Source organism: Elaeis guineensis, chromosome 15 (genome assembly GCF_000442705.2).
Source record: "Elaeis guineensis isolate ETL-2024a chromosome 15, EG11, whole genome shotgun sequence".
In the NCBI taxonomy this organism is placed as follows: Eukaryota; Viridiplantae; Streptophyta; class Magnoliopsida; order Arecales; family Arecaceae; genus Elaeis; species Elaeis guineensis.
The window spans coordinates 67,287,528-67,314,659 of NC_026007.2; the positions used below are offsets into that span (position 1 = coordinate 67,287,528).

Consider the following 27,132-nt stretch of genomic DNA (forward strand, 5'->3'; position numbering starts at 1 on the left):
AAGTCTAGAATCTTGATCATACAATATTGACAACAATGTGATGATGATGATATGTGACTAGAGTCAAATTATCCCTTAGGTGCCAAAAGTATTATTATTCCTGAAAAATTTTAATTAGCTCCCAGAATCAGTTTGATCATCTCCAATCAAGTGCATATAATCATCAGTAATTGCAGTATTATTCATGAGATTGAGACAAGCAGATGGTGACACTTTTTTTGACGACGTGGCAGGGTTAGCAATGGAGTTGGTGCAGCCAACACAGAAAATCTCCTCCACCACCTTCAACAATCCCTTCAATAATGACATTCTTCATTGCTGATGCACTTTATCCCAATGAACAAACTGAAACAACCATCACTGCTAGTAAAAAAGAGAAAAAAAATTATCACAATATTTATTCTTAGTCTAATTGTATCTAGAGAATGAATCGATACTTTCTTCTTGTAGTAGACCTGCCTTACCTTGCATCTCTCCCTAGTCCTAAAACAGCGTTGAAGTTGATTAAATTATCATTGGGTTGTTTGAAAGTTGACACGCATTCTGAATATATGCTTTCAGAGTTCATAGAATTGTGTGGGTGGCAAAGTGGTTTTCCTGCAATATCACTTAAAACTACAGGTTGTTTGCATAGAGGAACTTGAAACACCAACTAAACCAGTAAAGGAACAGAACCTAAAAGGTGAGTGGCATCACTAGCTACAAAGAGTCAATGCATGATGAGGACAACAAAGGAAAAGGATTTTTCTTCCTTTCTTTCCTTTTCTTCTTTTGCATGCATCTTTTTTTCTACTACACTTGCATCATTTGGTGTCGGCAACAAGTTAAGCAATAAGATAAACCCAATATTAGAGGAAAACCAGATCACTTGCTCCTTCACCGAAGCTAGGGTGTTTGATATTTTGAAGGTTGCATCCTTGATTAAGGTACCTTGTTGCATGGACCACCCTCACATCAGGAAATGGTATATAGGTAAGGGTGTCTTTCATTGTGGATCTCTTATGTCACCCATCTAATGATAAAAAAAAAAAAAAAAAAAAAAAAAAATATATATATATATATATATATATATATATATATATATATATATATATATATATATATATATATATATATATTTTAATATAAGCCCAACTAAACAACTGATTTCCTTGGAGTCTTGGTTTCTAATCATGTCTCTCCATTTCCAAACACAACAAATAGAAACTGGTGAATCAATTTGTATTTTATAATATGACCACCAAGCAGGTGGCAAACTTTGTATACCGAAAGAAAAGGGAAAAAGAAGAGTATAAACAAGTTAAATTTATGTCGTTCCTCTGTATATACCACTTCTTTCTTTTCTGTACGCTTCATCAAATAACAAGCTAAGAGGATATGCTTCGGTAAGACATCATATTCTAAAATGAAAAGTTCAAAATATGCAGTTACTTTGGATGAGTGCGAAGGTTTTGTCTTTTGCCTCAAGGTCTAATGGATTAGAATGGTTAAATTAATGAAACTTGGAAATTTTAGATTAAAAACATGGTGTCCAACCACTTTATAAAGAAGACAATCAGTATCTGCCAATGCGTATAATATACCATACACGTGTGTCGTATCTAATTCATTATTTAAAACCAACTACCCCTTCCTAAACTGTTTATGTCCTTCAACTGTTAATGAGTATTAAATTAGATGTAGGGTTTGCAAAATCTAATGTTAATTACATCAGATTTTACCATTTCAAATAAGAATAACAGGCCAATGGATGTTAGCCAAATCTTTCTTGAGGAGTTGAACCATCGCAGCCTGGTGGTTATGACTGGAGTGTAGCACTATCCATGTCGTGGATTGGATCCTAATTACTATTCCATCCTGATGTCATCAACTGGTGATTATGATAGTAACAGGAGAAGAATTTGAAATAATTGCAATCATAATAATCAGAAAGATAGGAAGAAATTAATGAAGTAGAAAAGCACCATAATGATACAAAAGTGTCTATCTTGTTCAGCTAATCTAAAGAAAAGAAGCGCTTTGAGTTCTCATGCAACCTCTTCACTTGTTCTGCATATCAATGCTTCACAAAGATCTGACAAGATTCATAAAGGAAAAAGACAAAAAAAGAAATCCATCCTAATAAGAAGATCCTTGACTAAAAGTACTCTCATTTGATAAATAAATTTGATAAAGGGTTAGCCATCATAAAATAACTCATTTTCTACCTAAATGACACAATTAGGGGTTAAGTGTTTTGTAGTGAGATCCTTGACTAAAAGCACTCTCATTTTCTACTATGACAAAAAAATAAAGCAAATAAGACAAAGTCAAGAACATTATAAGCTGTGTACGTTTCTGAGTAAATAATTTCCCATGGTGCTGGGTTTTCCCAACCGTTATGCCCAACTTTACAGAAATTCTTACCTTCAGTACTTCCCATTGTTCGTCTAATTGATATTGCAGTTGATGTTATGCCTAGAGACACTTATTTTTCTGTGTAATGCCTATAAGCTACCTAATATTCTATCTTTGGGGCCAGCAACGACTGCTCTTTTGTAGGCCCAACTGCTACCTTAGTCCCTAACCGAGATTAGCAAAGTTTATCGGAGTGATTAATTAATTAACAATACGTAACTTGACAATTTAAAACAAGAAACATGATTAAGTCCAGTTAGTTTCTTCCATGTTTAACTTGTTCCTCACTTTGGCATCAATGAGGTTGATCAACATAAACGTCTCGGCACATGGCTGCAAGCAATAAGTGTTCAATTATGCTGTCCCTAGAAACAATCTTTTGGAGTAACTATCATGTAAAGAGCTAAGGTTCTTTGATCAATGATAATATTACCCTTAACAATTGAACCTGGCGACAGGCACATATTTGCAACTACAGAAATTATTTTTAAAAATTGTAAAAGCTATCTTATTAGATCCTTATACTTGTCATCAAATCTTCATGTCGATCGGAGGTGGAATAATGGCAGATCAACATGCTCACAACGGTTACACCACTCACTGAAACAAATGAAGCAGGATGACATGAATGCAGACATGGTTATTCGATTTAAGTGACTGCATATTCTTCCAATTAATTAGCCTTCTATTGATTAGTTTAGATTTATGTTGTATGATATGGTATTCAACATTCTACTCCAGCATTAGACCTCTAACCATGCTGTCCCAGTGCATCCCTCACAAAACATTTTTCATTTTGACATCATCCAATTGTTACCAAACAAGCCCCATATTTCAGTACCCTGCCTTTAACCAGAGGCCTAATTCATCCATCCAAATACATATTCTTCACATCAAATTGCGATAATTTTAAGACATTGTTAGGTGCGACATATTGTTCATTGACTAGTCCTTAAAAGAAGGAACCTGTCTTTATAGATATCTCCAAGCACGATCCATTTTCTGGTTTTTATTATCCCTTGATCCTTTCTCATGAATAGCACAAATTAATAAGTATAGGAACCAAAGGATGTTTCTGAATGATTTATCAATGAAGTCCAACTTAAGCATACATTAATCATCACGTAATTAACTAAGTCTAGTGTGTGCCTTGCAAAGACTTGTTAACGGGTATTCTAGGATAGGGAATAGGTGAGCAAGTATGATAGCCATGTATATGAAATACGGATAACTACTTTTTTGCAGGTCTGACCAAAGTCTTTTGCCAAATTGATTCCCTGTAGATGAATCCAAGGACTAAATTAGAGCAGCAGTTTTGTAGCAGATCGGTTCATATATATATATATATATGTCAACGGTGATAACTCATTATCAGAAACTGATGATGGCAATCTGATATAGTAATCTGATCAGAAATCATGATTCTATGACATATCATTAGTTTTTGTCTACAACTAGAGGACTTCTGGCTCCCATTATTTGATGATCAATTTGCTGAGTTCTTTATGCATAATTTTTGTTGAAAAATCAAGTTGCCGGGTTGTTTAATGCATAGTTCTTGATCACTAGATCTTGATACGATTCCATGACAAGACACATTCTAATTAGATTACAAGTCTAAACCATTCCAAAATTTTGTTTGTAGTCATGGAGTTCATGGTTCCCTGGTCCTAAATTATTCACTTGGACCAACTTGATAAATATACTAATTTGATTAAGGTACATTTCTGGGATTTGACTTTCATTTTTGCAGGCCGTACAAAGAAACTGCATCAGTTGGATGGCAAGGCTGCTGGAGTGGGTAGTTCACATAAGACTGGACGAGATGGTCACTCCTTGACAACCCTACAATGCAAGTACAAGATGTATATTATAAGTGATAGTGGCAGTTCTGAGGGTAGGTAACTTTTATGATCAATGAAGATCATGTCCATGCAGAATACAATAAAACTAATGCATATTTAAATAAATGATGGTCTTGTTTATACCCACAGAAACTCTACTCATTAATGATGTGGAGGAGTTATATTTTTGTGGTTTATAAAACAGTAAATGTTGCTGAGAACAAATTAAGGAGATTGCTGATAGCTACATGGTCATTAGTGAAGGGAAGGAGAAGGAAATGCAATCAAGACACTGGTTAGAAGGATACAGAAAATTTTAGGTGGCATCAAGTTGATCGAGAAGATAGCTGATTAAGTTGAATCTAAATAGGTTCAAGTCATGTCCAAACTTGACAAATTGGTCTTTTGTCTAGGATGAGACTACCCATTTACTCCATGGGTTCCGGTCATGTCCAAATCCAATGAGGTTCCCAACATGAATATATAGTTTAAGTCAGGTTGGATCAGATCTATTCACTTCATGTCCAAACTGCCAATTCTACCAAAATACAATGAATGGTATTAAATTTTAACAAAGAATGGGATCTAACATCCTAAATCAATTTAGGACCAGGTCATATATGAGTCTAGACTTGCAATGAAGGAATGAATGTGCACTAATCACAATTAGAAAAAGTGCAAAGTATTAGCATGGGTAAAGAAGCATCGTAAACTACTTTTAAAAATTATATAATAAGACGTCAAAGTACAGATCATGAGAAAACTAGGTTAATTTGGTCGACTAGCATATTCAATAGCATTTTGAGAGTGAGGACATATTGAGAAAATATGTTTTATTAAAATTGTAAGCAACATTTTTGATGTAATACGAGAATATAATTAAGGAAAAATTAAAAAAAGAAAAGAGAGAGAGCAAGAATCCATTGGAGCTGTTTCCTGCTAACAAAAAGAATCCATTTAGTGCATTGAGCCAATACCCTGTAGATATTCTACTCTAGAATTTGTTATTTTCAACTATTTAAATTTACCAAAATTCTGTAGAAAATTTTCTTTCCTGAGAATAATTTGTTGCCCATCATATTCCCTGTTCCAGCAAGCACCACCACAATCAAGTAGTGCATCACCACCTCCTCAACCACTGTCACCACCATCATGGAGACCACCACCACCATTTTCACAACCACATCCACCAAGACCACCAGACAAGATTCACCATGACCACCATCCAAATCACCACCAAGCTAGCTTCAAAAAATCAATGACAGGTTTAGCCAGCGATGCAATAAAATGGCAACCCGAGGCAGCGGAAATAGCCTAAATATGGAGGTATTCTCAAAGCAGGGGAGAGAGAGAGAGAGAGAGGAACAGGAAAAGGCATTCGAGATGTCCTCACCATCATCATCACTGGCAAAGGTCATTGTTGCAGGCAGAGAATGCATCATTACCATTGACAAGGAAGGCTAGTGCAGAAGACGCACAGGGGGATGGGAAGAATTATAGGGAGAAGAGAATAGGAAGGAGGGAGGAATCATCAATGGTGGGAGAGAAGAGACCTGCCTGATAAACTCTGGAATTCTAAGATACTCCACTCAGAATATGGTTTCAAATTACTCTGGAATTAGCTACAAGTTACACGGACAAGATATATCTTATGAAAACGTAATACCACTGACAGAAGAAAATTCTTCCATTTTATTGCTTTATCTGAAAAACTAAGGTGCATTGGCACTCCAGTATTAACAATAACATTCTTAAAAGTCTTTTTTTTTTTTTTTTTGAACATTTTCTTTACCATGAGTAATCAGTTAACATTCCTAAAAAATGAAGAGGTGCTCAAATCAGTTTGCTAAGTTTTAAATTAGCCCACCCATAAAATTAACAAGAAATAAAAAGCCACTGATTAGCCTGATGAAAAGACCAACATGCCACATCGGACCAGCATTGTGGCGGCCAAATGAGTGCCTGAGACTGATTAACTAGTCTGACAATAAAACAACATAGAAAAGCAAATCAGAAACTCAGCTAGATGGATGCTACTGTTACGGACAAAAATCACTTGACAGAATAATATCTCTTACCCTGCTAAAGCTTCTTAGTTAATGGGGTGGTGTTGATCTGAAACTCGCTTCGGGGGCAGCTTCCGAAGGATGAATAATACTAGAGCTGATGGGAGAATCTCGACCAGCTAAAAATGCAGGAGTGAACCACCATTAGATGGAAAAATATACTGATTGTGTTTGAGGAAAGTTGAAGTAAAGAAAAAATGTCACTGATTTACCAGGTAATAAATTAAATTCAAAATTGGATGATCGAGGACGTCAAGGTCAGCAGCCTTGTCAAATGCAGAAAGGGCAACCTGGGGCCAACTCAAAAATTTATACAGATAGTAATAATAATTTAGTTAGGATCACTGTCTGCCTATAGATGCTATGGCTGTCAATTATGGTTTGACCAATATTGGCTTTAAGATGGAAACACCTGACAGCCAGAAAATCAGCCTCTATGAAGAACTAATGCAGAAATCCTATGCAAACTCCTTGGGAACAGACCTGACTCTATTAAGTATGAAGGGAGGAAATTTTAGAAACTAGAGATCTTACCACGAAGCACCGTATCAAGAAACATGTGCAGCATATGGCAGTCACAGAACCAACCTGCCAAAAGAATCGACTTCACAAATTATTATTATAACCAACCAAAACCAAATACATTGCCGAAGCACATAATTTCACATTAACAGTTTAACCCAAAATCGGGTTTCCTGACATTCTAAAAGTTTTTTAAACATATTAACTAGTTCTCAATTTTTTAATCAGCAATCATAATTTAAATTTCAGAAATTGTACTATGAGAAATTGAGCTCCAGACAAAGAGAAGCCAACCCGTACAGCATGACTCCCACAACAAATCCAGATGTAAAGATGAATATGAACTTGGTTCATGAGGGTTGTCAATAGGTTGAGAAGTAAGGATAAGGCCTGCTGAAGGATTAGAATCATCAGGCTGGACACAGAACAAGCCCATATATGTCTAGCCCAAAAACTAGGGGCGAAACTAAATCCTATAATAGTCGTCCGCATTCGTTTTTGTATCCGAATCTATCCGGATATAGATAAATATTCGAGCATCCGACTAATATCCATATCCATCAAAAAAAAATAGATATGACTATGAATAGACAACTATTTGATCCATATCTGAATATCCAGATTTATTTGCAGCCCTATTTAACATGCTATTAACATGATTTATCATTCACTTAGTAATATTTTTGATTTTGTGGTCATAAAGTTAAATTATCCAAATTATATCTGCATTTATATCTATACTTTTTGTATCTGATTTATATATGTATCCATTTAAAATAAACAAGGATATGATTTTTGCATTCGAATAACATCCATATCCGTATCTGTATTCATCAAACAAAACAAATATGGATATAGATATACTGGTATTTGATCCGATTTCAGCCCTACCAAAAACCTCCCTTTTATTTTATTTTACATTATTTTATCCATGCTACAAAACGTTCAGATCACTCTGACTTCTTAAAAGTTCGAGGATAAAAATGGCTTAAATTCATGCAAGCTTTGAATATATAAACCAGGACCATGGACTTGACTTCTGATTTTGAGCCCAAAATTTTATGTGGAAGCGTTCCACAAAGTTTAGTCTATTAGAACCCCTAAATGCAGTCATTTCCTGCAAGGAACCATGGATATCCATTTTTACATATTGATCTATTTAAATGTGTTAAGTCATGCATTTAACACTTTACATGATTTGAGCATAGTTATTAGACAGTCTGTCTGTTTCAATATAAATAAAGAAGTAACAGAAGTGGGTTCCTTGAAGATGAGATCCTCTTAGTCTTACAAGCATTTGGTGCAGCAGAAGTCTTCTGTCTTATAGTTGTCCTAAATTGTAATCATCTGGCTTGCATTTCTTTAGAGAAGTTGCCTTAAGTGGGATGAGAAAATGTGGCAGATGAGGTAGCTTTCATGCCATGATAAGTCAGTTTCAATTTCTTGAGGTCACCTAATGGAGAATATCATTGGTTACTTAAGTGAGATACATGAGTTTTTGGATTTTAATGGTTAATAGGCTTCTTGAATTGCACCCACTTTCTTGAGTTCCATGACATACAGCTTGGAGTTGCATTCAAACAAACAGACGCTAAGCTTTAAATATAAGGATGTTACATACATGCATATTTTTGTTTTTCCATAGTCAAATTGAAGATCAGGGCCTCGTTTCCCAATCCTTTACCAACTCAATCAAATCCTCCATACCTTATCCAGCTTCTGGGTGTCTCATTCTCATTAGAAGAATAGGTTTGTTAATCCACAGTACTGAGGTTACTCTATCCTCTAATCCTCTAGAAGTCAATAGGCATTGCCACAAAGCACTTCAAGATTAGTAGTTTCGACTTTCAAGACTATCCTCTTACCTAGTTTACATGCATGCTGCTGAGGGGCGAAGCTACATTGCACCGAGGAAGACCATGTCTCACTCAATGGCCCTCGAAATAATCACATCATAGCACTGCCCAACCCACCACATCACCCCCACCCCCCCCTCCCCACCAAAGCACCACCACCTGGTTTTTGCCTCCTGATCCCACTTCCCACTGTCAAATCCCTCCAAACAAGCACCAGACCTCCCTCTTACTCTATCATCCATTAGTCTTTTTTTCCTTTTTGGCTCCATCGTTCACACCATTTGAATGCCAATTTCCCAAAGGCCAGAGCCCAAACCCCCTTGCTGAAGTTTAGTTGCAGGGCTTAAACTTTTAAGAATAATTCTCTGAGTTCAAAACTTTCAGATTTTAATATGTGGATGAGCAGATATGGTTATCGGTAAATTGCCCTTCATAAATTAGGAAATAGGGTTCCATATGTTTTCCCCTTCTCCATCAATTTCATACTCTTCTTATGCTATCTTAATTGATGTTGTACCTTAATTTTTTCATTGAAACTTAGTTTACAATCCTTTTAACCTGCCGTATGGTGTAACTCGTACCAAGTATTATAGTCTTTTATTTCTTCCTTACATTTGACCATGTGTTTAATTTCGCGAAATGGGTCTGGTTTTTTTTTTTTTTTTTTAATCTACATCTATAAGTGGCTGGAACTGATATGTACAATGAATTTATTTTTTTTATTGTTGTAATTTCTATTAATCTAAGATGAGACAAATATTTAACACCACTCTCCCCCCCAACAAAAACAACCCAACCCCAAAAAAAAAAGCTATGATAGAAATCCTATCTCTGCACCTCAGCCCATTTCGCCAAGCAACTCTCAACCCTACTCCTCCCTCAATATAGGAATTTCTTTTAATATATTCTAGTTTGTTATCAGCTATAACAAGAATTTGGAAAGAGATGACTAGGCAATAGTAATATACCTAGGTATATTACTCTTACACAAAAGGAAGCACTGAAAGACCCAAAATTCCCTTCTAAAATTAAATGCTGAGTCTGGTTTCCTTGATACCCTTTACTGGTCCCGACCCACATCATATGAATTGGATACTAAAAACCATATGCATATTTTTTTTTGTAAACAAGCATGGTTCCAAATGGGATAACATCTACATTAACATAAAAATGAATTAAGGCTAAAAGAGGACATCTGTATGCCTAGCTGATGATTCAGTCTCCATGGGAGATGACTGAGATTCAGATCATAAAACCATTATCTTCTTTCTGAAAGAAACTATGACAGGATACCCATTCCAAAGCTACAGCATATATTACCATACAACAAATATTAGTATGCTTGTCTGCAACCAAATCCATAAGAAAATAATAACCACATCTGTGAATCTATCGATATCTAAGACAAACATAAAAACAAAGACATTACATAAACATGTACGCAAAGTAAACTAATAGCCAATTGTGGATATAATGATGAACATGATCAGGTTGCCTAATGTGGCATCCGCAATGTGTTGTGTTATACTTCTTTAATTCAGTCCAAATATATTCGTAACTTCTTACCTTGGAGCCATTGAACCCAAAACAAGGAACTAGTCTCACAAAAACTACATGTGATACACTATTTTTCCTTATTTATTATAACAATACGAGCATTGCATGCCTTAAAATCATAAGAGAATCCGCAAAAGTTCAATGAAAAGGTAATAATATATATGTAATTCCTCAATAAAGATGCAGTTACTAGGAACTAAAATGATGAGATCCTCAAATCTATGCACCACCAATACAAATAGCAAAACCTTTGATAAAATTCTCACTGCATGCAAAAGGGCAGAGCCTAGATATATACTGTTATGTTCTTTTACTTTCCATAGGCAGGAAGCACCTATGTTCATGCAGAAAAAAGGAGGAAAATTAAGTTAACAATACAGATATCGTCAACAATACCTCATTCAGCTTTTTTTGACGACCCTTAGATTCAATCGGGAAGCGCCTCAGCATAAAAAACAACCTTCAATAAGATGAGAGTCTAGATAAGACAATAGCAGGGAATACAAAAACCAGGTCAAAACAAGCTTGGGTAATTTTAAAAGATCAATAAGTTAGAAGAATCAATACCTCCCACCATATATCAAAAATCCCAAAGCAGCAGAGAATGAAACAACTGCAACAAAAAGGATGTGGTTATCATCATCCCAGTATTGGCACTTGATTAATAAAACAAATTCAAAAAAAATTTGAGAAAGCCACATATCTCTGTGTTTTCCTGTTAAGGCATTCCATCAGAAATGAATATAAAAACAAATTAACCAGTGAACCAAATAAAGGTAAAGATTTAGCTGAAAAGGTCATATCGAACTAGATACAATGTCATTTGTCATTACTTGCCAAAAAGAGTTTAGCAGCTTCAACAGCAAGAGGCTTAGGACTTATTTGGACATATGCCCAAATGCAAATCTGCAATTTTTTTTTTAAAAAAAAAAAGTTAATAAAAGCTTGTATCTTAAGAACTATTTTGAACATTCTCATTTACCTGAATGATGTATATGGCCCCATTGATTATTAAATATGTAGGTCTTAGCTTATCAATTGGAAGGCTCCTAGCCTGAATGCAAAAATAAGATGATAAGAAAAGCTCTGGCATCTTAAATAGGAAATATCCTACACGAAATAAAATACAAGTACCTGATGATATATCTCTGCCCAAAATAACACTAGTAGAGTGTAAGCTGAGAAGAACAACAGACCAGGAAGATCTAGAAGTGCCATCTCAAGAGCCTAAATCAATAAGATATTTTGTAGTGTTTTAAGTTGGAGAGGAACATAAAGAACCAAAATTGAAAATAACCTAGTCAACAAAACAACAAGATATTGCATAGCTCAAGTGACTTTATGCCTAGCTGCAAAGTATGCCCATGAAGCTAGTTTCTTGTCTTGTTCTGGGAGCAAAAGTTGACCAAGTGACTGTTCCATGAGATAACCAATAAGGAAACAGCCAAAAATACCTCCAACAAGATCAGGTTAATCATCCACTTTCTTGGGCAAGCAATCACATCCATGTTTAAGTGTTGGAATGTTATATAATGCATGAGGAATGCCTTTATGAGTAAGGTATTACACTGAGCTTCATGAATAGAATTCATATATGAGCTTTGTAACATAAAATTCATGCACAAAATCAGATAAAAAAAGGACATCATGTATAAATATGATACAATCACCTGCTACACTTCTATTTTCTGAACATAAGCATACTTAGGCTAGCATAGCAATTATCTTGTCATAAGAAAATATGAAATCATAATCACAAGTTAAAGTAAATCAGATAAATTATAATCATATTTATTATGCAACCATCATGGTTGTGTAAACTATCTGAAATTGGTACTTTACTGAACTATGTCATCTCTTCAATTATGACATATGATACTAAGATAAGTCCAGAAACCTTATTAGATCTGGAAATTACTAAGTCAGTATTGAAAAAAGAGATGCCTTCACAAAATTAAGACAACTTGGAGTTTTGAGCACCATGTTCTTTGCTGTTGATGTTGCATGATTGTGAAATTTATACTGAAGTTTCATGATTTTAGATATCATGTTCTTTGCTGTTGATGTCCCAGTCATCTGCTTTAGCTTTCAGACCAGAGGAATGCTACTTATTTTCTCTCCTGAATTTTTCATGATGGTTATAAACTAGACATGTTTGTTCACAAGATATCATTGATAATGCAACAACCATAACAGAAGAGGCCCAGCATTGAAAAGGCATTGAGGTGACGTGAGAGTTCTTGCATCTTGTGAAACCTTAGTTTATCTGCCAAGATTGCTTAATTGAAACTGGAGATGGCTGATAAGTCCCGTCCTTCCATAGGTTCTGAGATGAAGATGTAGCCCCAGATACCGTGTTTGTTTCTTGCTCCGTGTTCCGACTGCACATGCTTTAGCTTTAGAATGAACTTCTTCATCTCAGCATCTTCTGGAAAGATGCAAGCATCCAAGGGTACATGACATTTGATTATAGTAATTTGAAACTATCCACACAAGTAACAAAACATTCACCGCAATTCTGAAAATCCCATATCCTAGGTGAACAAGTTCTATAGCTTCCAGTAAAACTCAGTTTAGTATCATCTGGACTATGTCATATTCAGTATCATCATCATAACCAGCACATAAAAAGAAACAGTTTGCCGGTCAAGAAGAATGCCAAGGCCATTATAAGCCCATGTTAAGTCTTCTCAATTTTCCCCCACAAGGTGACCATTTCCACCAAGATCTTGGATAAAAGGAAGCAGACAAAAAGACATTTCATGGAAACAATTAATTTCAAAAGTCCTTACCTGCTTTAAGAATAATATACACCAAACTTTTCCTAAGTTACATAATTACTCGGCTTTTACCACCTCAACATCATCCTTTGCATCAAACAAAGAACCCAAACCCAAGTAACATAGTAAAGACAGTTGGGCCACTTATGGGCCACCTTAACTTCTCCAGCAAAGGTTCAAGATCAGGTCGCTGATCAAGAAACTTAAAGAAAAAAATAAGCTCATTTTCTTCACAAACAGAATGCAGGCACATTCCTCAGTTATCCTATAAATATTTACTCTTTTAAAAAAATAATAATAATATATCTAGAGGGGCTTTATCATCAGCTAATCCAGCCTAAACCAAGTGGTCCCCTGTAATGATTCACACAAACGTATTACAAAATATGTATGAATAAACACTTCAAATCAGTAGATTATTAAAAATAATGAGAGATATACACAACATGCGACACATACACAAATTATACGTATGACAGGCTCAACCCACAGGAACAAGCTAACCTTTGATTTGAGAAGAAACACACTGTGGTAGAAGCCAAAAAGGATTGCACGCACTGCATTCATACAACCATACTTAGTATGCAAAAGAAAAAAATGAAATCAGGGGAACATATTTAAAAGCATCCGATTGTCTTACATCCATTCACGACAAAATTCATTAGGTGAAAAAGCTTTTGCGTTGTCCATCCATATTCCGGTACCCTTAGTTGAATGCGGATGAGTTGCACCTGGTAGAAAGGATGTTCAGACTAGCCACCACAATGATAACATCAATATTTTATGTTGCAAAATTAAGTAATTATTTTCGCCACATATAAAATTATGGTGAGATATACTATAGAGTTCAATAAAATACTAAAGAGAATAGAGCAGCTATTGGGGGGAGAGAAAGAGAGAGGGAGGGAGGAGGGAGGTGATGCCTCTCTTCTATGTTATATAAGGAGGGACACAGCATCTTTCTTTTCCTATTTGCCTTTATTCCTTAACATGTTGGATCTCAGCAAGTTGAGGTGCCTTTATTCCTCAAAATGTTGAAGAGTTCTTGTGGATGGGAAGATATCAACGAAGAAAATCTTATGTAGACAAATAGGACTCGTCCTATATCATGCATTCTGTATGGTTCTTTGTCTGAGTTGAAAGTTCATTCTGCACCACCCCTTTACCAAATATATTTTGGTCCGACTATATAGCTAACCTGAGAATCAGTAAGTATCCTGGTTCTATTTTATCATTATTCAGTGTTTGGAGAAGAAAATGAGATATAGAGGATCTTAGGGTGGAATAAGATAATGGCAATATGGGGGAGATCGAGGAAAAAAAGGAGTGTTGGGTATAAAATACCCCCAGCCGAAGTCCTCAACAGAATCAACGACCCCGCCAACAAGGCCGACCTTAAAAGAAGACTCCGCCCGAACTCTTACGGAAGCCGGGCTTCGTTCTCAACTCCAACAGCTACAGGCAGGCTTCGTCCGGACTCCTACGGGAGCCGGACTCCGCCGACAACTCCGACTTCAAGTTGACTTCGCCCGGACTCCTACGGGAGCCGGGCTCCGTCCTCAACATCAACTGCTGGTAAGCCCCGTCCGGACTCCTACGGGAGCCGGACTTGGCCTTTAACTTTGATTGCAGGAAGACTCCGCCCGGACTCCTACGGGAGCCGGGCTTCGTCCTCGACTCCAACGGCTGCAGACAGACTTCGTCCGGACTCCTACGGGAGCCGGACTCCGCCGACAACTCCGACTTCAAGTTGACTCCGCCCGGACTCCTACGGGAGCCGGGCTCCGTCCTCAACATCAACTGCTGGTAAGCCCCGTCCGGACTCCTACGGGAGCCGGACTTGGCCTTTAACTTTGATTGCAGGAAGACTCCGCCCGGACTCCTACGGGAGTCGGGCTTCGTCCTCGACTCCAACGGCTGCAGACAGACTTCGTCCGGACTCCTACGGGAGCCGGACTCCGCCGACAACTCCGACTTCAAGTTGACTCTGCCCGGACTCCTATGGGAGCCGGGCTCCGTCCTCAACATCAACTGCTGGTAAGCCCCGTCCGGACTCCTACGGGAGCCGGACTTGACCTTTAACTTTGATTACAGGAAGACTCCGCCCGGACTCCTACGGGAGCCGGGCTTCGTCCTCGACTCCAACGGCTGCAGACAGACTTCGTCCGGACTCCTACGGGAGCCGGACTCCGCCGACAACTCCGACTTCAAGTTGACTCCGCCCGGACTCCTACGGGAGCCGGGCTCCGTCACCGACATCGACTACAGGATAACTCCTCCGGACTCCTACGGGAGCCGGGCTCCGCTGACAACAGCAACTGCCGATAAGCCTCGTCCGGACTCCCACGGGAGCCGGACTTTCCACCTGACTTTAGTTGCAGAGGACTTCGCCCGGACTCCTACGGGAGCCGGACTTTGCATCTGATTTTGATTGCAGGGGATTCCACCCGGACTCCCACGGGAGCCGGGCTCCACCCACTACCCCAACCGCAAGGAGGACTCCGCCCGGACCCCTACGTGGGGTCAGACTCCGACCACAGCCGAACTTCAGCCGACAGATCTGTACTCCCAGGCCACAATCACGGCCACGATCCTGCTCCACTTCCTGCGGCAGATTCCGCGCAGCTCCATCACCCCCTGACAGGCCGCAGTAACAGTCGCAACACTGTTCCGCTCCCTACGACGGATCTCACGCGGCTCCATTACTACCTGACAGGCCACGATAAACGGCCACGATCCTGCTCCACCTCCTGCAACGGATACCGCACGATTCTCCCATCCGCTGGCAAGACGCGACAGCAAACGCCGCCCCACTTCTCGCGGCAGATTCCACGTGGCACGCCCCAGTGATGGCCACGGGTCTACTCCACTACTCTTCGCAGCAAATTCCGCCTGACCCTGGGCAGCCCACTACCAGGCGGTTACAAACGTCGCCATCAATCCGTTACCTCCTCCGCCTATAAAAAGGAGGACCCAGATACGTTATTCTATAAGCTCATTTCTTATCTAAAAACTCTGCTAAATTCTCCGTTCGAGCGCTCCATTCTTGTTGAGGCAGAGAACTGACTTGAGCGTCGGAGGGTCTTGCCGGAGCAACCCCACCTCCGGTTTAGACTTCCCTTGCAGGTCCCGACGGCGACCGCGACTTCTCCGACTCCAACTTCTCCGGCGCAAGCGGATTTTTGCACCAACAGGATTGGCACTAGAGGAAGGGCGGCGTCTTCGCAATACCCTTGTTCTTAAAGGAGCGCTCAACGGATCCACTTCCGGCCATCTTCTCCGGTACCCACTCCTCCTTCCTTCGTCTGATGCCTTCTTGCGAGGCCTTTGCACAATTATCTTCGGCTATGGTCGCCGATGAGGAGTGGCCGGGTGACCGGCCTCTGCCGGATTCCGTCAATGCCATCTCGGGGGAATCCTGACGGGGGACAACCAACATACCAGCTGCATCCCCAAGCGGCAAAAAGTTGAAGAACCCATAACCTTCACCGAAGAAGACACCCAGGGAGTCCAATTTCCTCATAACGACGCGGTCGTGGTTTCCTTGAATATAGCAAACTACGACGTCCGTCGCATTCTCGTCGACAACGGAAGTTCGGCCGACATCTTGTTCTACGACGCCTTTTCAAGAATGACCACTCTTGGCGGACATCTGAGACCGATTTGCTCCCCCTTGATAGGGTTTACCGGTGACGTCGTTCCGACGGAGGGAATGATGGCTTTGACTGTGACCGCGGGTCAGTATCCAAAGCAGTCCGAGGCTCTGGTGAATTTCTTGGTGGTAAAGGCGCCATCTGCCTACAATGCGATCCTTGGCCGACCCGGCCTTAATGCTCTTCGAGCTGTCGTATCGACCTACCATTTGAAACTGAAGTTCCCCACCAGCCAGGGGATTGGAGAGGTCCGGGGAGACCAAGCCCTAGCTAGACACTGCTACAACATCGCCTTGCAAAGAAGCGATCAATCGGACCCCTGTCCTGTCGATGGATTGGATGCTCGCGATGATCTCACTGAAGAGAGGGGCGGCCCAATCGAAGATCTAGTACCAATCCCTTTGAATGATGGGAACGCGGATCATGTGGTGCTAATTGGTTCCAACCTGGGGGAGGAGGTGCGGACGCGTCTTATTGATTTTCTACGAAGAAATGCGGACGTTTTCGCTTGGGTTCCAGCTGACATGCTTGGGATTGACACGGAAGTCATGGAGCATCATCTGGCTGTCGACCCAAAGCATCGACCGACAAAAGAAAAAATCCGGAGTCATGCCCCGGAGAGGCAGAAGGCGATAGCCGAGGAAGTGGATAAGCTTCTTAAGGCCGGATTCATTAAGGAAGTCAATTATCCTGATTGGATTTCCAATGTTGTTTTGGTCAAGAAAGCAAACGGCAAGTGGAGGATGTGTATAGACTTCAAAAAGCTGAATAAGGCTTGTCCAAAGGACAGCTACCCCCTTCCCAGAATCGACCAACTGGTGGACGCTACTTCAGGCCATGAGCTCCTCACTTTTATGGACGCGTTCTCCGGCTATAATCAAATTAGAATGACATCGGAAGATGAAGAAAAGACAGCTTTCATCACTAATCGCGGCCTTTACTGCTACAAGGTCATGCCGTTCGGCCTCAAAAACGCGGGCGCAACCTACCAACGGCTGGTGAACAAAATCTTCAAAGAGCAGATCGGCCGAAACATGGAGGTCTACGTGGACGATATGCTTGTAAAAAGCAGGTCTTCCAGAAATCATGTCGCCGACCTCGAGGAAACCTTTGACGCTCTTCGAAAGTATAGAATGAAGCTGAACCCAACTAAATGCGCTTTTGGGGTAACCTCAGGAAAGTTCCTGGGCTTCATGGTATCAGGGCGCGGGATTGAGGCCAATCCAGAGAAAATTCGCGCCATCCAAGAGATGACCGCCCCAAAGTCGATCAAGGAGGTTCAGTGCCTCACAGGGAGGGTAGCGGCTCTTAATTGCTTTGTCGCGAGGTCGGCCGAACGATGCTTGCCCTTCTTTCAAACCCTCAAGCAGCCGAAGAACTTCTGTTGGACCTCTGAATGCCAACAAGCGTTTGAAGAATTAAAAAGCTACCTTAGCTCACCCCCGCTGTTGGCGAAACCTGAACCTGGGGAGGAACTATTTTTGTACCTGGCGGTCTCTCCCACGGCCCTCGCGGCCGTCCTTGTCAAAGAAGAAACGAAAGTCCAGCGACCAGTCTACTACATTAGCCGCGCGTTGAGGGACGCCGAGACCAGGTACACCAAATTAGAAAAACTGACCTACGCCTTGTTGATTGCAGCTCGGAGGCTCCGACCCTACTTTCAAGGGCACACTGTGACGCTACTCACTGATCAACCAATCAAAGCGGTTTTGCACCGGGCTGACACCTCCGGAGGAATGGCAAAATGGGCGATTGAGCTCACAGAATTCGACATCAACTACAGACCTAGACCAGCAATAAAGGCCCAAATATTGGCAGATTTCGTAGTAGAGTGCACCATCTCAGAGGAGGCCGAGTCTAAGCAAGGTGAAGTTGACGACCTGAAGTCTCACCCGAACTCCCCCAACGAAGAGGCCAATCCCTCCGATTGCTTTTGGACCCTCTATGTGGACGGATCTTCCAACATGGCAGGCGCGGGTGCAGGCCTGATCTTGGTCAGCCCGGAGGGAGTCATCGCGGAGTACGCTCTGCGTTTCGAGTTTCCCGTAACAAACAATGGAGCGGAATATGAAGCTCTGATCGCAGGATTAAGGATCGCCAAAGAGCTGGGAATAGGTCAACTCCGGGTACACAGCGACTCCCAACTAGTGGTGGGACAAGTCAGCGGGAGCTTCGAAGCGCGGGAGGACAGTATGACCAGATACCTTGAGAAGGTAAAGGAGCTCACCCCCGCCTTCAGCAACTTCAGCATTAAACAGATTCCAAGGCTGGAGAATACCAGAGCTGATCTTCTCTCCAAATTGGCGACATCGGCTCCGGCCGAATTGCCCAAAGGCGTCCTCTTTGAAGTTCTAAAACACCCGAGTACAGAAGAATCGCGGCCCGTAATGGAGATCGACCACGAGCCCAGCTGGGTTGACCCGCTGATAATCTATCTCAGAGATGGAGTCCTCCCCCAGGATGCGAAAGAAGCTCGGAAACTCCGAAATCAAGCCTCGAGATACCTCCTTTATGAGGGTAAACTGTACAAGAGGTCATACTCCTTACCCCTCTTAAAATGCCTCCGGCCCTCGGAAGCTGACTACGCCTTATGGGAAGTACACGAGGGAGTTTGCGGAAACCATTTGGGAGCCAGGTCTTTATCCCACAAGCTACTCCGCCAAGGATACTACTGGCCAACGATGCATCATGATTCGATTGAATATGTCAAAAAGTGTGATCGATGCCAGAGATACGCCAACGTCCAGAGACAGCCCGCCACCGAGCTCACACCTTTGAGTGCCCCATGGCCTTTTGCACAATGGGGAATGGACATCCTTGGCCCCTTTCCCATGGCGTCTGGACAAAGGAAGTTTCTCCTTGTAGCGATCGACTACTTCACCAAATGGGTTGAAGCCGAACCACTAGCGAAAATCACAGAAGCGAAAGTGCAAGATTTCGTCTGAAAATCCGTCGTTTGCAGGTTCGGTTTGCCTAGAACCCTAATCACTGACAATGGGCGGCAATTCGCGGGAGCCAGATTCGCCGAATTCTGCGAAGATCTAAACATCTCCCACAACTTCACGTCAGTAGCCCATCCTCAGGCGAATGGCGAAGCTGAGGTGACTAACAGAACCCTTTTGCAGGGGATTAAGACAAGGCTTGAAAAAGCAAAAGGGACTTGGGCGGACGAGCTTTATCATGTGCTATGGGCGTATCGAACTACCCAGAGGTTACCTACGGGGGAAACCCCTTTTGCTTTAGCCTTCGGAACGGAAGCCGTCATCCCGATCGAGCTTAAACTCCCGACGGCACGAGTCGTGGCATTCGACGGACACCAAAATTCACAAAGTCTTAGAGCCAACCTCGACCTGCTGGAAGAAAGACGGGAGATCGCTCAGGTTCGAATGGCAGCCTACAGACAGAAAGTTGCTCGATATTATAACGCCCGGGTCAAGAACAAAGCCTTTAAAGCAGGAGATCTAGTGCTTCGACGAGCTGCTGTCTCGCAACCTCAGGACCGGAGGAAACTCGCCCCAAACTGGGAGGGACCTTATGAAGTCAAAGAAGTAGTCCGGCCCGGTACTTATTATCTTAAGGAGCTCGGAGGAGCTGACCTCCCGCGGCCGTGGAGCTCAGAAAACTTACGGATGTACTACCAGTGACTTCGTTTTAATCGAAAACCGCATATCCACATGTCTTTGGACAATTCAAACAAATCGTATCAAAAACAAAAGGGCAACCTCGTAAAGTCGAAGGCCCGGTTCCATTTAGACCGGATGGGGGGAGAGGCCTTACAACGCCCATTTGTGCCCCCACAGCCCTGTTAGGGACAGGAGGAGAACCTCGCCCTAACTTGAGCAAAGTCGAAGGCCCGGTTCCATTTAGACCGGATGGGGGGAGAGGCCTTACAACGCCCATTTGTGCCCCCACAGCCCTGTTAGGGACAGGAGGAGAACCTCGCCCTAACTTGAGCAAAGTCGAAGGCCCGGTTCCATTTAGACCGGATGGGGGGAGAGGCCTTACAACGTCCATATGTGCCCCCACAGCCCTGTTAGGGACAGGAGGAGAACCTCGCCCTAACTTGAGCAAAGTCGAAGGCCCGGTTCCTTTTAGACCGGATGAGGGGAGAGGCCTTACAACGCCCATATGTGCCCCCACAGTCCTGTTAGGGACAGGATGAGAACCTCGCCCTAACTCGAGCAAAGCCGAAGGCCCGGTCCTTTTAGACCGGATGGGGGGAAGGCCCTACAACGCCCATATGCGCCCCCCAAGAGGAAAACCTTGCCCTAACTTAAGCAACTTCGACCGATGGTAAGCCCAGCCCGGACTCCTACGGGAGCCGGGCTCCATCGCCGACATCAGCTACAGGACAACCCCGCCTGGACTCCTACGGGAGCCGGGCTCCGCTGACAACAGCAACTGCCGATAAGCCTTGTCCGGACTCCTACGGGAGCCGGACTTTGCCTATGACTTTGATTGCAGGAAGACTTCGCCCGGACTTGGAGCCGGACTTTGCCTATGAATTTGATTGCAGGAAGACTTCACCCGGACTCCTACGAGAGCCGGGTTCCGGCCACGACGCCAGGGAAGACTTCGCCCGGACTCCTACGAGAGCCGGGCTCCGTCCACAACTCCAACTTCAAGAGGGATTCTCCGTCCGGACTCCCACGGGAACCGAACTTAGCCTCGACTTCAGCGGAGAAAAACTCCAAGCAATAAAGGAAGGCAGTGGATCGCAACAGTGATGATTGGAAAACAAACAGCGCCCGAGGGCAACGGAAGCTCGGATCCCCGAATTCAAGCCCTAAGAGGGACCCCGAGTCCGAATGGCCCCGAGCGAACCTGCAGCCATTGACGGAAAAATGACAACCGGGTATCTTCGAACGGCGTAAAAGTCGAAAAGGAGCTCGGTAGATAACAACCCTACACGAATAGAAGAAGTCGTCGATGACCTTAGGACGACGTAAAAAAAAAAAAAAAAAAAAGAAAAGAAAAAAGAGAAGAAAGAGGAAAGGAAAATGAAGAAGCTCGACAAACAACTATTCGATGCAAGATGCAGACAAGATAGCAAAATCTCCTTTTCATTTAACAAGATATACGTTACAAGACCCAGTGGGTCAAGAAAAAAAAAAGAGAAGATATACATCATTGCAAGCCTCACGAACACGGTTCGGGAAGGATATACCGGAGGCCGCTCCCAGCTGCAAACTCCTCTCCCCGTCTCTGTCCTTCTCAGCCGCGTTCTCCAGTGCGTGTAACGGACCTATCGGCTCTCGCCTCGCTTCGCTCCATCTCCGAAGTCCCAACCCTAGGGGGAAAAGGGTGGGATAGATTCCCGGGGCGATAAGGGCAACGGCAGCAGTGACGAAGACCTGTTTCAAGAAGAGCCGGAGTCACCTTGGAGGCAGCGGTGACGCCAGAGATATGCTCCATCTCCGAATACTCCACGACAGCCGCCACCCAAAATGCTCCGGCAAGGTCGGCATGCGCTACTTCCACCGTCCCCGCAACAGATTTTGCTGCCCCACCGTCGACGCCGACCGCTTCTGGTCCTTCGGCCCCGACGGCATCAAGGATCTCGCCACAGCTTGTGACGACAGCTCTGCCCTCTTGACCGGTATCACCCCGCCTTGCTACTCCGAAATTCTCGGGCAGAATAACTTCACCGGCGGCCCCCGTTATTAAACTCCTGTTGTTGAAGGAATTCTTCCTTGAGCCCCCTTTAAAACGACGAAGTCCCTCACCGGCCGCCGTTCTCCTCCTCGCCTTCCTCCAAGCCCTAGACATCCCTTCAAGAATGGCCTCCGGGGTAGAAGACATGGTGTGGGAACCCTCAGAGAAGAATTGGGGGGCTGAAGAAGGCAAGGACTGGTGCGAGGGAAGTAGCTGAGTAGCTAGGCTCTCAGGTGAAAGAAAGATACCGTCCTATCAACAGGATGAAGCCACGAAGGGAGATTAGGGGGTTTAAATAGCCGACGGATCCTAGCGCAGTTATGGCGGCGGGTGTTCCTGGGCCAACTGGTGCGTGCCACGTGTCCCGCATGTCCCCCTCACCGCTATCGAGGGTTGACTGTTCACAAATTTCCGTAGCACGACGCTTGGGATCGCGTTCCGACGGGGGTTTCGAAAAGACTCTTCAGGTCACCTTCACCGGAAAACGGGCTCTGACGTGCACGCGTTAAAGGCCAAAATATCTGGGGGCGTCAGTGCGCGGGATTCGAAGGGACGGCTTCGGCTGTGCCCATCTCTCTGTACTTCCTTCGTTCGAAATTCAAACTCGGAAGTAAGGGAACTGGTGTTGGGTATAAAATACCCCCAGCCGAAGTCCTCAATAGAATCAACGACCCCGCCAACAAGGCCGACCTTAAAAGAAGACTCCGCCCGGACTCTTACGGAAGCCGGGCTTCATTCTCAACTCCAACAGCTACAGGCAGACTTCGTCCGGACTCCTACGGGAGCCGGACTCCGCCGACAACTCCGACTTCAAGTTGACTCCGCCCGGACTCCTACGGGAGCTGGGCTCCGTCCTCAACATCAACTGCTGGTAAGCCCCGTCCGGACTCCTACGGGAGCCAGACTTGGCCTTTAACTTTGATTGCAGGAAGACTCCGCCTGGACTCCTACGGGAGCCGGGCTTCGTCCTCGACTCCAACGGCTGCAGACAGACTTCGTCCGGACTCCTACGGGAGCCGGACTCCGCCGACAACTCCGACTTCAAGTTGACTCCGCCCGGACTCCTACGGGAGCCGGGCTCCGTCCTCAACATCAACTGCTGGTAAGCCCCGTCCGGACTCCTACGGGAGCCGGACTTGACCTTTAACTTTGATTGCAGGAAGACTCCGCCCGGACTCCTACGGGAGCCGGGCTTCGTCCTCGACTCCAACGGCTGCAGACAGACTTCGTCCGGACTCCTACGGGAGCCGGACTCCGCCGACAACTCCGACTTCAAGTTGACTCCGCCCGGACTCCTACGGGAGCCGGGCTCCGTCCTTAACATCAACTGCTGGTAAGCCCCGTCCGGACTCCTACGGGAGCCGGACTTGACCTTTAACTTTGATTGCAGGAAGACTCCGCCCGGACTCCTACGGGAGCCGGGCTTCGTCCTCGACTCCAACGGCTGCAGACAGACTTCGTCCGGACTCCTACGGGAGCCGGACTCCGCCGACAACTCCGACTTCAAGTTGACTCCGCCCGGACTCCTACGGGAGCCGGGCTCCGTCACCGACATCGACTACAGGATAACTCCTCCGGACTCCTACGGGAGCCGGGCTCCGCTGACAACAGCAACTGCCGATAAGCCTCGTCCGGACTCCCATGAGAGCCGGACTTTCCACCTGACTTTAGTTGCAGAGGACTCCGCCCGGACTCCTACGGGAGCCGGACTTTGCATCTGATTTTGATTGCAGGGGATTCCACCCGGACTCCCACGGGAGCCGGACTCCACCCACTACCCCAACCGCAAGGAGGACTCCGCCCGGACCCCTACGTGGGGTCAGACTCCGACCACAACCGAACTTCAGCCGACAGATCTGTACTCCCAGGCCACAATCACGGCCACGATCCTGCTCCACTTCCTGCGGCGGATTCCGCGCAGCTCCATCACCCCCTGACAGGCCGCAGTAACGGTCGCAACACTGTTCCGCTCCCTACGACGGATCTCACGCGGCTCCATTACTACCTGACAGGCCACGATAAACGGCCACGATCCTGCTCCACCTCCTGCAACGGATACCGCACGATTCTCCCATCCGCTGGCAAGACGCGACAGCAAACGCCGCCCCACTTCCCGCAGCAGATTCCATGTGGCACGCCCCAGTGATGGCCACGGGTCTACTCCACTACTCTTCGCAGCAAATTCTGTCTGACCCTGGGCAGCCCACTACCAGGCGGTTACAAACGTCGCCATCAATCCGTTACCTCCTCCGTCTATAAAAAGGAGGACCCAGATACGTTATTCTATAAGCTCATTTCTTATCTAAAAACTCTGCTAAATTCTCCGTTCGAACGCTCCATTCTTGTTAAGGCAGAGAACTGACTTGAGCGTCGGAGGGTCTTGCCGGAGCAACCCCACCTCCGGTTTAGACTTCCCTTGCAGGTCCCGGCGGCGACCGCGACTTCCCCGACTCCAGCTTCTCCGGCGCAAGCAGATTTTTGCACCAACAAGGAGTAAGAGGATCTTCCAAGTCTTTAAAACTCGGGGTGAAGATATTATAAAAGATGCTTTTACCTCTTTTTCCTGATCTCAGTTTTCCCAGTTGATTTCTTCCTTGCTGACATACCCTTTTTATTTCATTGTCCCCATCTTTTCTTTTTTTTTTTTTTTTTTTTTTTAATTTGCTATGATCTAGATATCAATTCCTTTAAAAAAAAAAAATCAACCATGCATCACTTTTTTGGAGAATAATTATTCATCATCTTAATGAGTTTCTGAAACAAAATAATGCCCTCTTTCAAGAAAAAAAAAATGCACAGAAAGAAATCTTTTTCAGCCAGAAATTAGCAATAAAATTTGAAGCAAAACATGACACCTCGATCCATCAAACGAGGTGGCCCAAAAAACTGCAAAGTTAAGTTCGCTTACTTAGCCACATCTTGTACACTAAAACAAAGACAAGGGATAGAAGGAAAAGATACCGCCTTTCAGAACACAAACTACATTTTGAGCAATAAAATATGAATCTGATCAAAAGGCACCTCAACACATCTAAAATGTCCAATTTAGCTTACCCACTCCGAAATAAACACGTGTCTTATAAACTAAAACAGAGAGAAAAGTGCGAAGAAGAAGAAGGGAAAAAGAAGTCTCCTTTCGAACCAAAACTCCATTTCGAGCAGTTTTCGATGATCCACAGTCCGTAAAACACAGATACAAAAGCCTCCTTGTGGATGCAAAACTACATTTTGGGAAATCAACTTGAATCTGATCAAAAGGCGACTCGATTCATCCAAAGTGCAGGCCTGTAAAGGTCCGACTTCGATTACCCGCAGTCAGTAAAACAGAGCGGGAGAAAAACGACCAAAAGAAGCCTCCTTTTTGATCAAAAACACCATTTTGGGCAACCAAAGTTGAATCCCAGCACATGGCGCCTCGATTTATCCAATAAGATAGCCGACAAAGGCCCAGCTCCCACACTCTCACCTCAAACAACTACATCCACCCGCATTAACCCAAAAAACGAGACAGGAGAGCGAGAGAAGGGCAAAATGGCGTGTTACCAGAGCGACGACGGAGACGAGGGAGTAGGCGACGCAGAGGGCGTAGAAGATGCCGCGCTGCCACGCCTCCGATCCATCGATCTCGTCCCACCACTCGATCCCGTTCCTCCAGGCCATCCCCTCCCCGCCAGAGAACTCCGCCACCATCCTCAGGGCCGGCATCGAGCTCGCTCCGGACTTCCCCTCTCCTTCACGAGGGATCCGAGAAAGACGAGTGAACACCAGAAAGAGGTGGGGGGGGTGGAAGACGTGGCGAGAATCGGGTGGGACTGACGTTGGTTCTTCCGCAGCGCATTGGACGGACGTGCCGCTTAGGCTTAGAGAGGTGCGGTCGGGTTCTTTTTTTCGTATTTTTGCATTATTACTTGGCGGTCCTGGGGATCTCGAGTCTGGGCGGCGTTGGTTTCGACCTGTAGCACAAAATTATTCGTAGCAGATAACGTTGTGGGGCCCGCTATGTTACACCATTTTTTTTTTGGTAGAACGCTATGTTACATTCGTATACCACATGATCATATTTGTAGATTAAATAGAAACAAATTTAAAAAAAAAATTCGGTAGTTATTTAAAAAAGAAAAGCATTTAGCTTGGCACCAGCAAAGTGTGCCATGGCACTGGCACATGCAATTTAATGGATGTAAGAAAAAACTATTATAATTTTCTATTTAATTAAAAAATATTAAAATTTAAATGGTTGCAGGTTGTATGATATTTTTGGCGGAAAATTTATTAGATGGGCTGGAGCTCCCAGTTCCATCATAGACCTCAGATGAAATGAATCTATTTAAAAAATTTATTTTTAATAATTAAATGAAATTTTATTTTAGATCTAGTTCACCTAATAATTTTTTTTGATATTATTGTGGTGTAGATGAGAGGATATCATTAGTCCCACATTATTTGTAAGTTAAGAAGATCGGCTTATATAAGATAGGACCTTCTCTCCCACGTAAAACATTTTTTAAAGGATAAAACTATGAGGCGTTAGAGATCGAAACGGACAATACCTCATGTATACAAAAACAGAGATTAATCCGTTTGAGCTATAAGCCATCGACGAACTATGGTGCACCTCCTGCAATCTTATCCAAAATTTTTTTTGACTAGAAAGCTATGTTATGGTATAGGTGGAAGGATATCATTAGCTCCATATTGGTTGTAAGTCAAGAAAAACTCTGATTTATATGGAACGAGACCTTCTCTTCCATGTGAGGTATATTTAAAAAAAAAATCATAAAATTTTGTACCATAATACTAGA

The 27,132-nt window shown here is 43.6% G+C and overlaps 1 protein-coding gene across 7 annotated transcripts; it reads right to left on the minus strand.

Annotated features, from left to right (window-relative positions):
* Nucleotides 1-1,509: 1,509 nt before the first annotated feature.
* On the minus strand, nucleotides 1,510-26,169 carry LOC140854035 (tobamovirus multiplication protein 1-like). Of its 7 annotated transcripts, none has more exons than XM_073249337.1 (12): nucleotides 25,874-26,169; nucleotides 13,663-13,774; nucleotides 13,527-13,579; nucleotides 11,377-11,469; nucleotides 11,225-11,296; nucleotides 11,076-11,148; nucleotides 10,810-10,855; nucleotides 10,639-10,702; nucleotides 6,842-6,895; nucleotides 6,520-6,597; nucleotides 6,320-6,426; nucleotides 1,510-1,857 (listed from the first exon to the last, which is right to left on the minus strand). In XM_073249337.1, the coding sequence occupies exons 1-11, from the start codon at nucleotides 26,033-26,035 to the stop codon at nucleotides 6,334-6,336; spliced, it is 900 nt and encodes a 299-aa protein (XP_073105438.1). In that variant the 5' UTR covers nucleotides 26,036-26,169; the 3' UTR covers nucleotides 1,510-1,857; nucleotides 6,320-6,333. The 7 variants fall into 7 exon arrangements, with proteins under 7 accessions (XP_073105438.1, XP_073105439.1, XP_073105437.1 ...); XM_073249338.1 differs by having other exon boundaries at nucleotides 1,510-1,870; XM_073249336.1 differs by lacking the exon at nucleotides 1,510-1,857 and adding an exon at nucleotides 1,923-2,074.
* Between the last annotated feature and the right edge of the window lie 963 nt (nucleotides 26,170-27,132).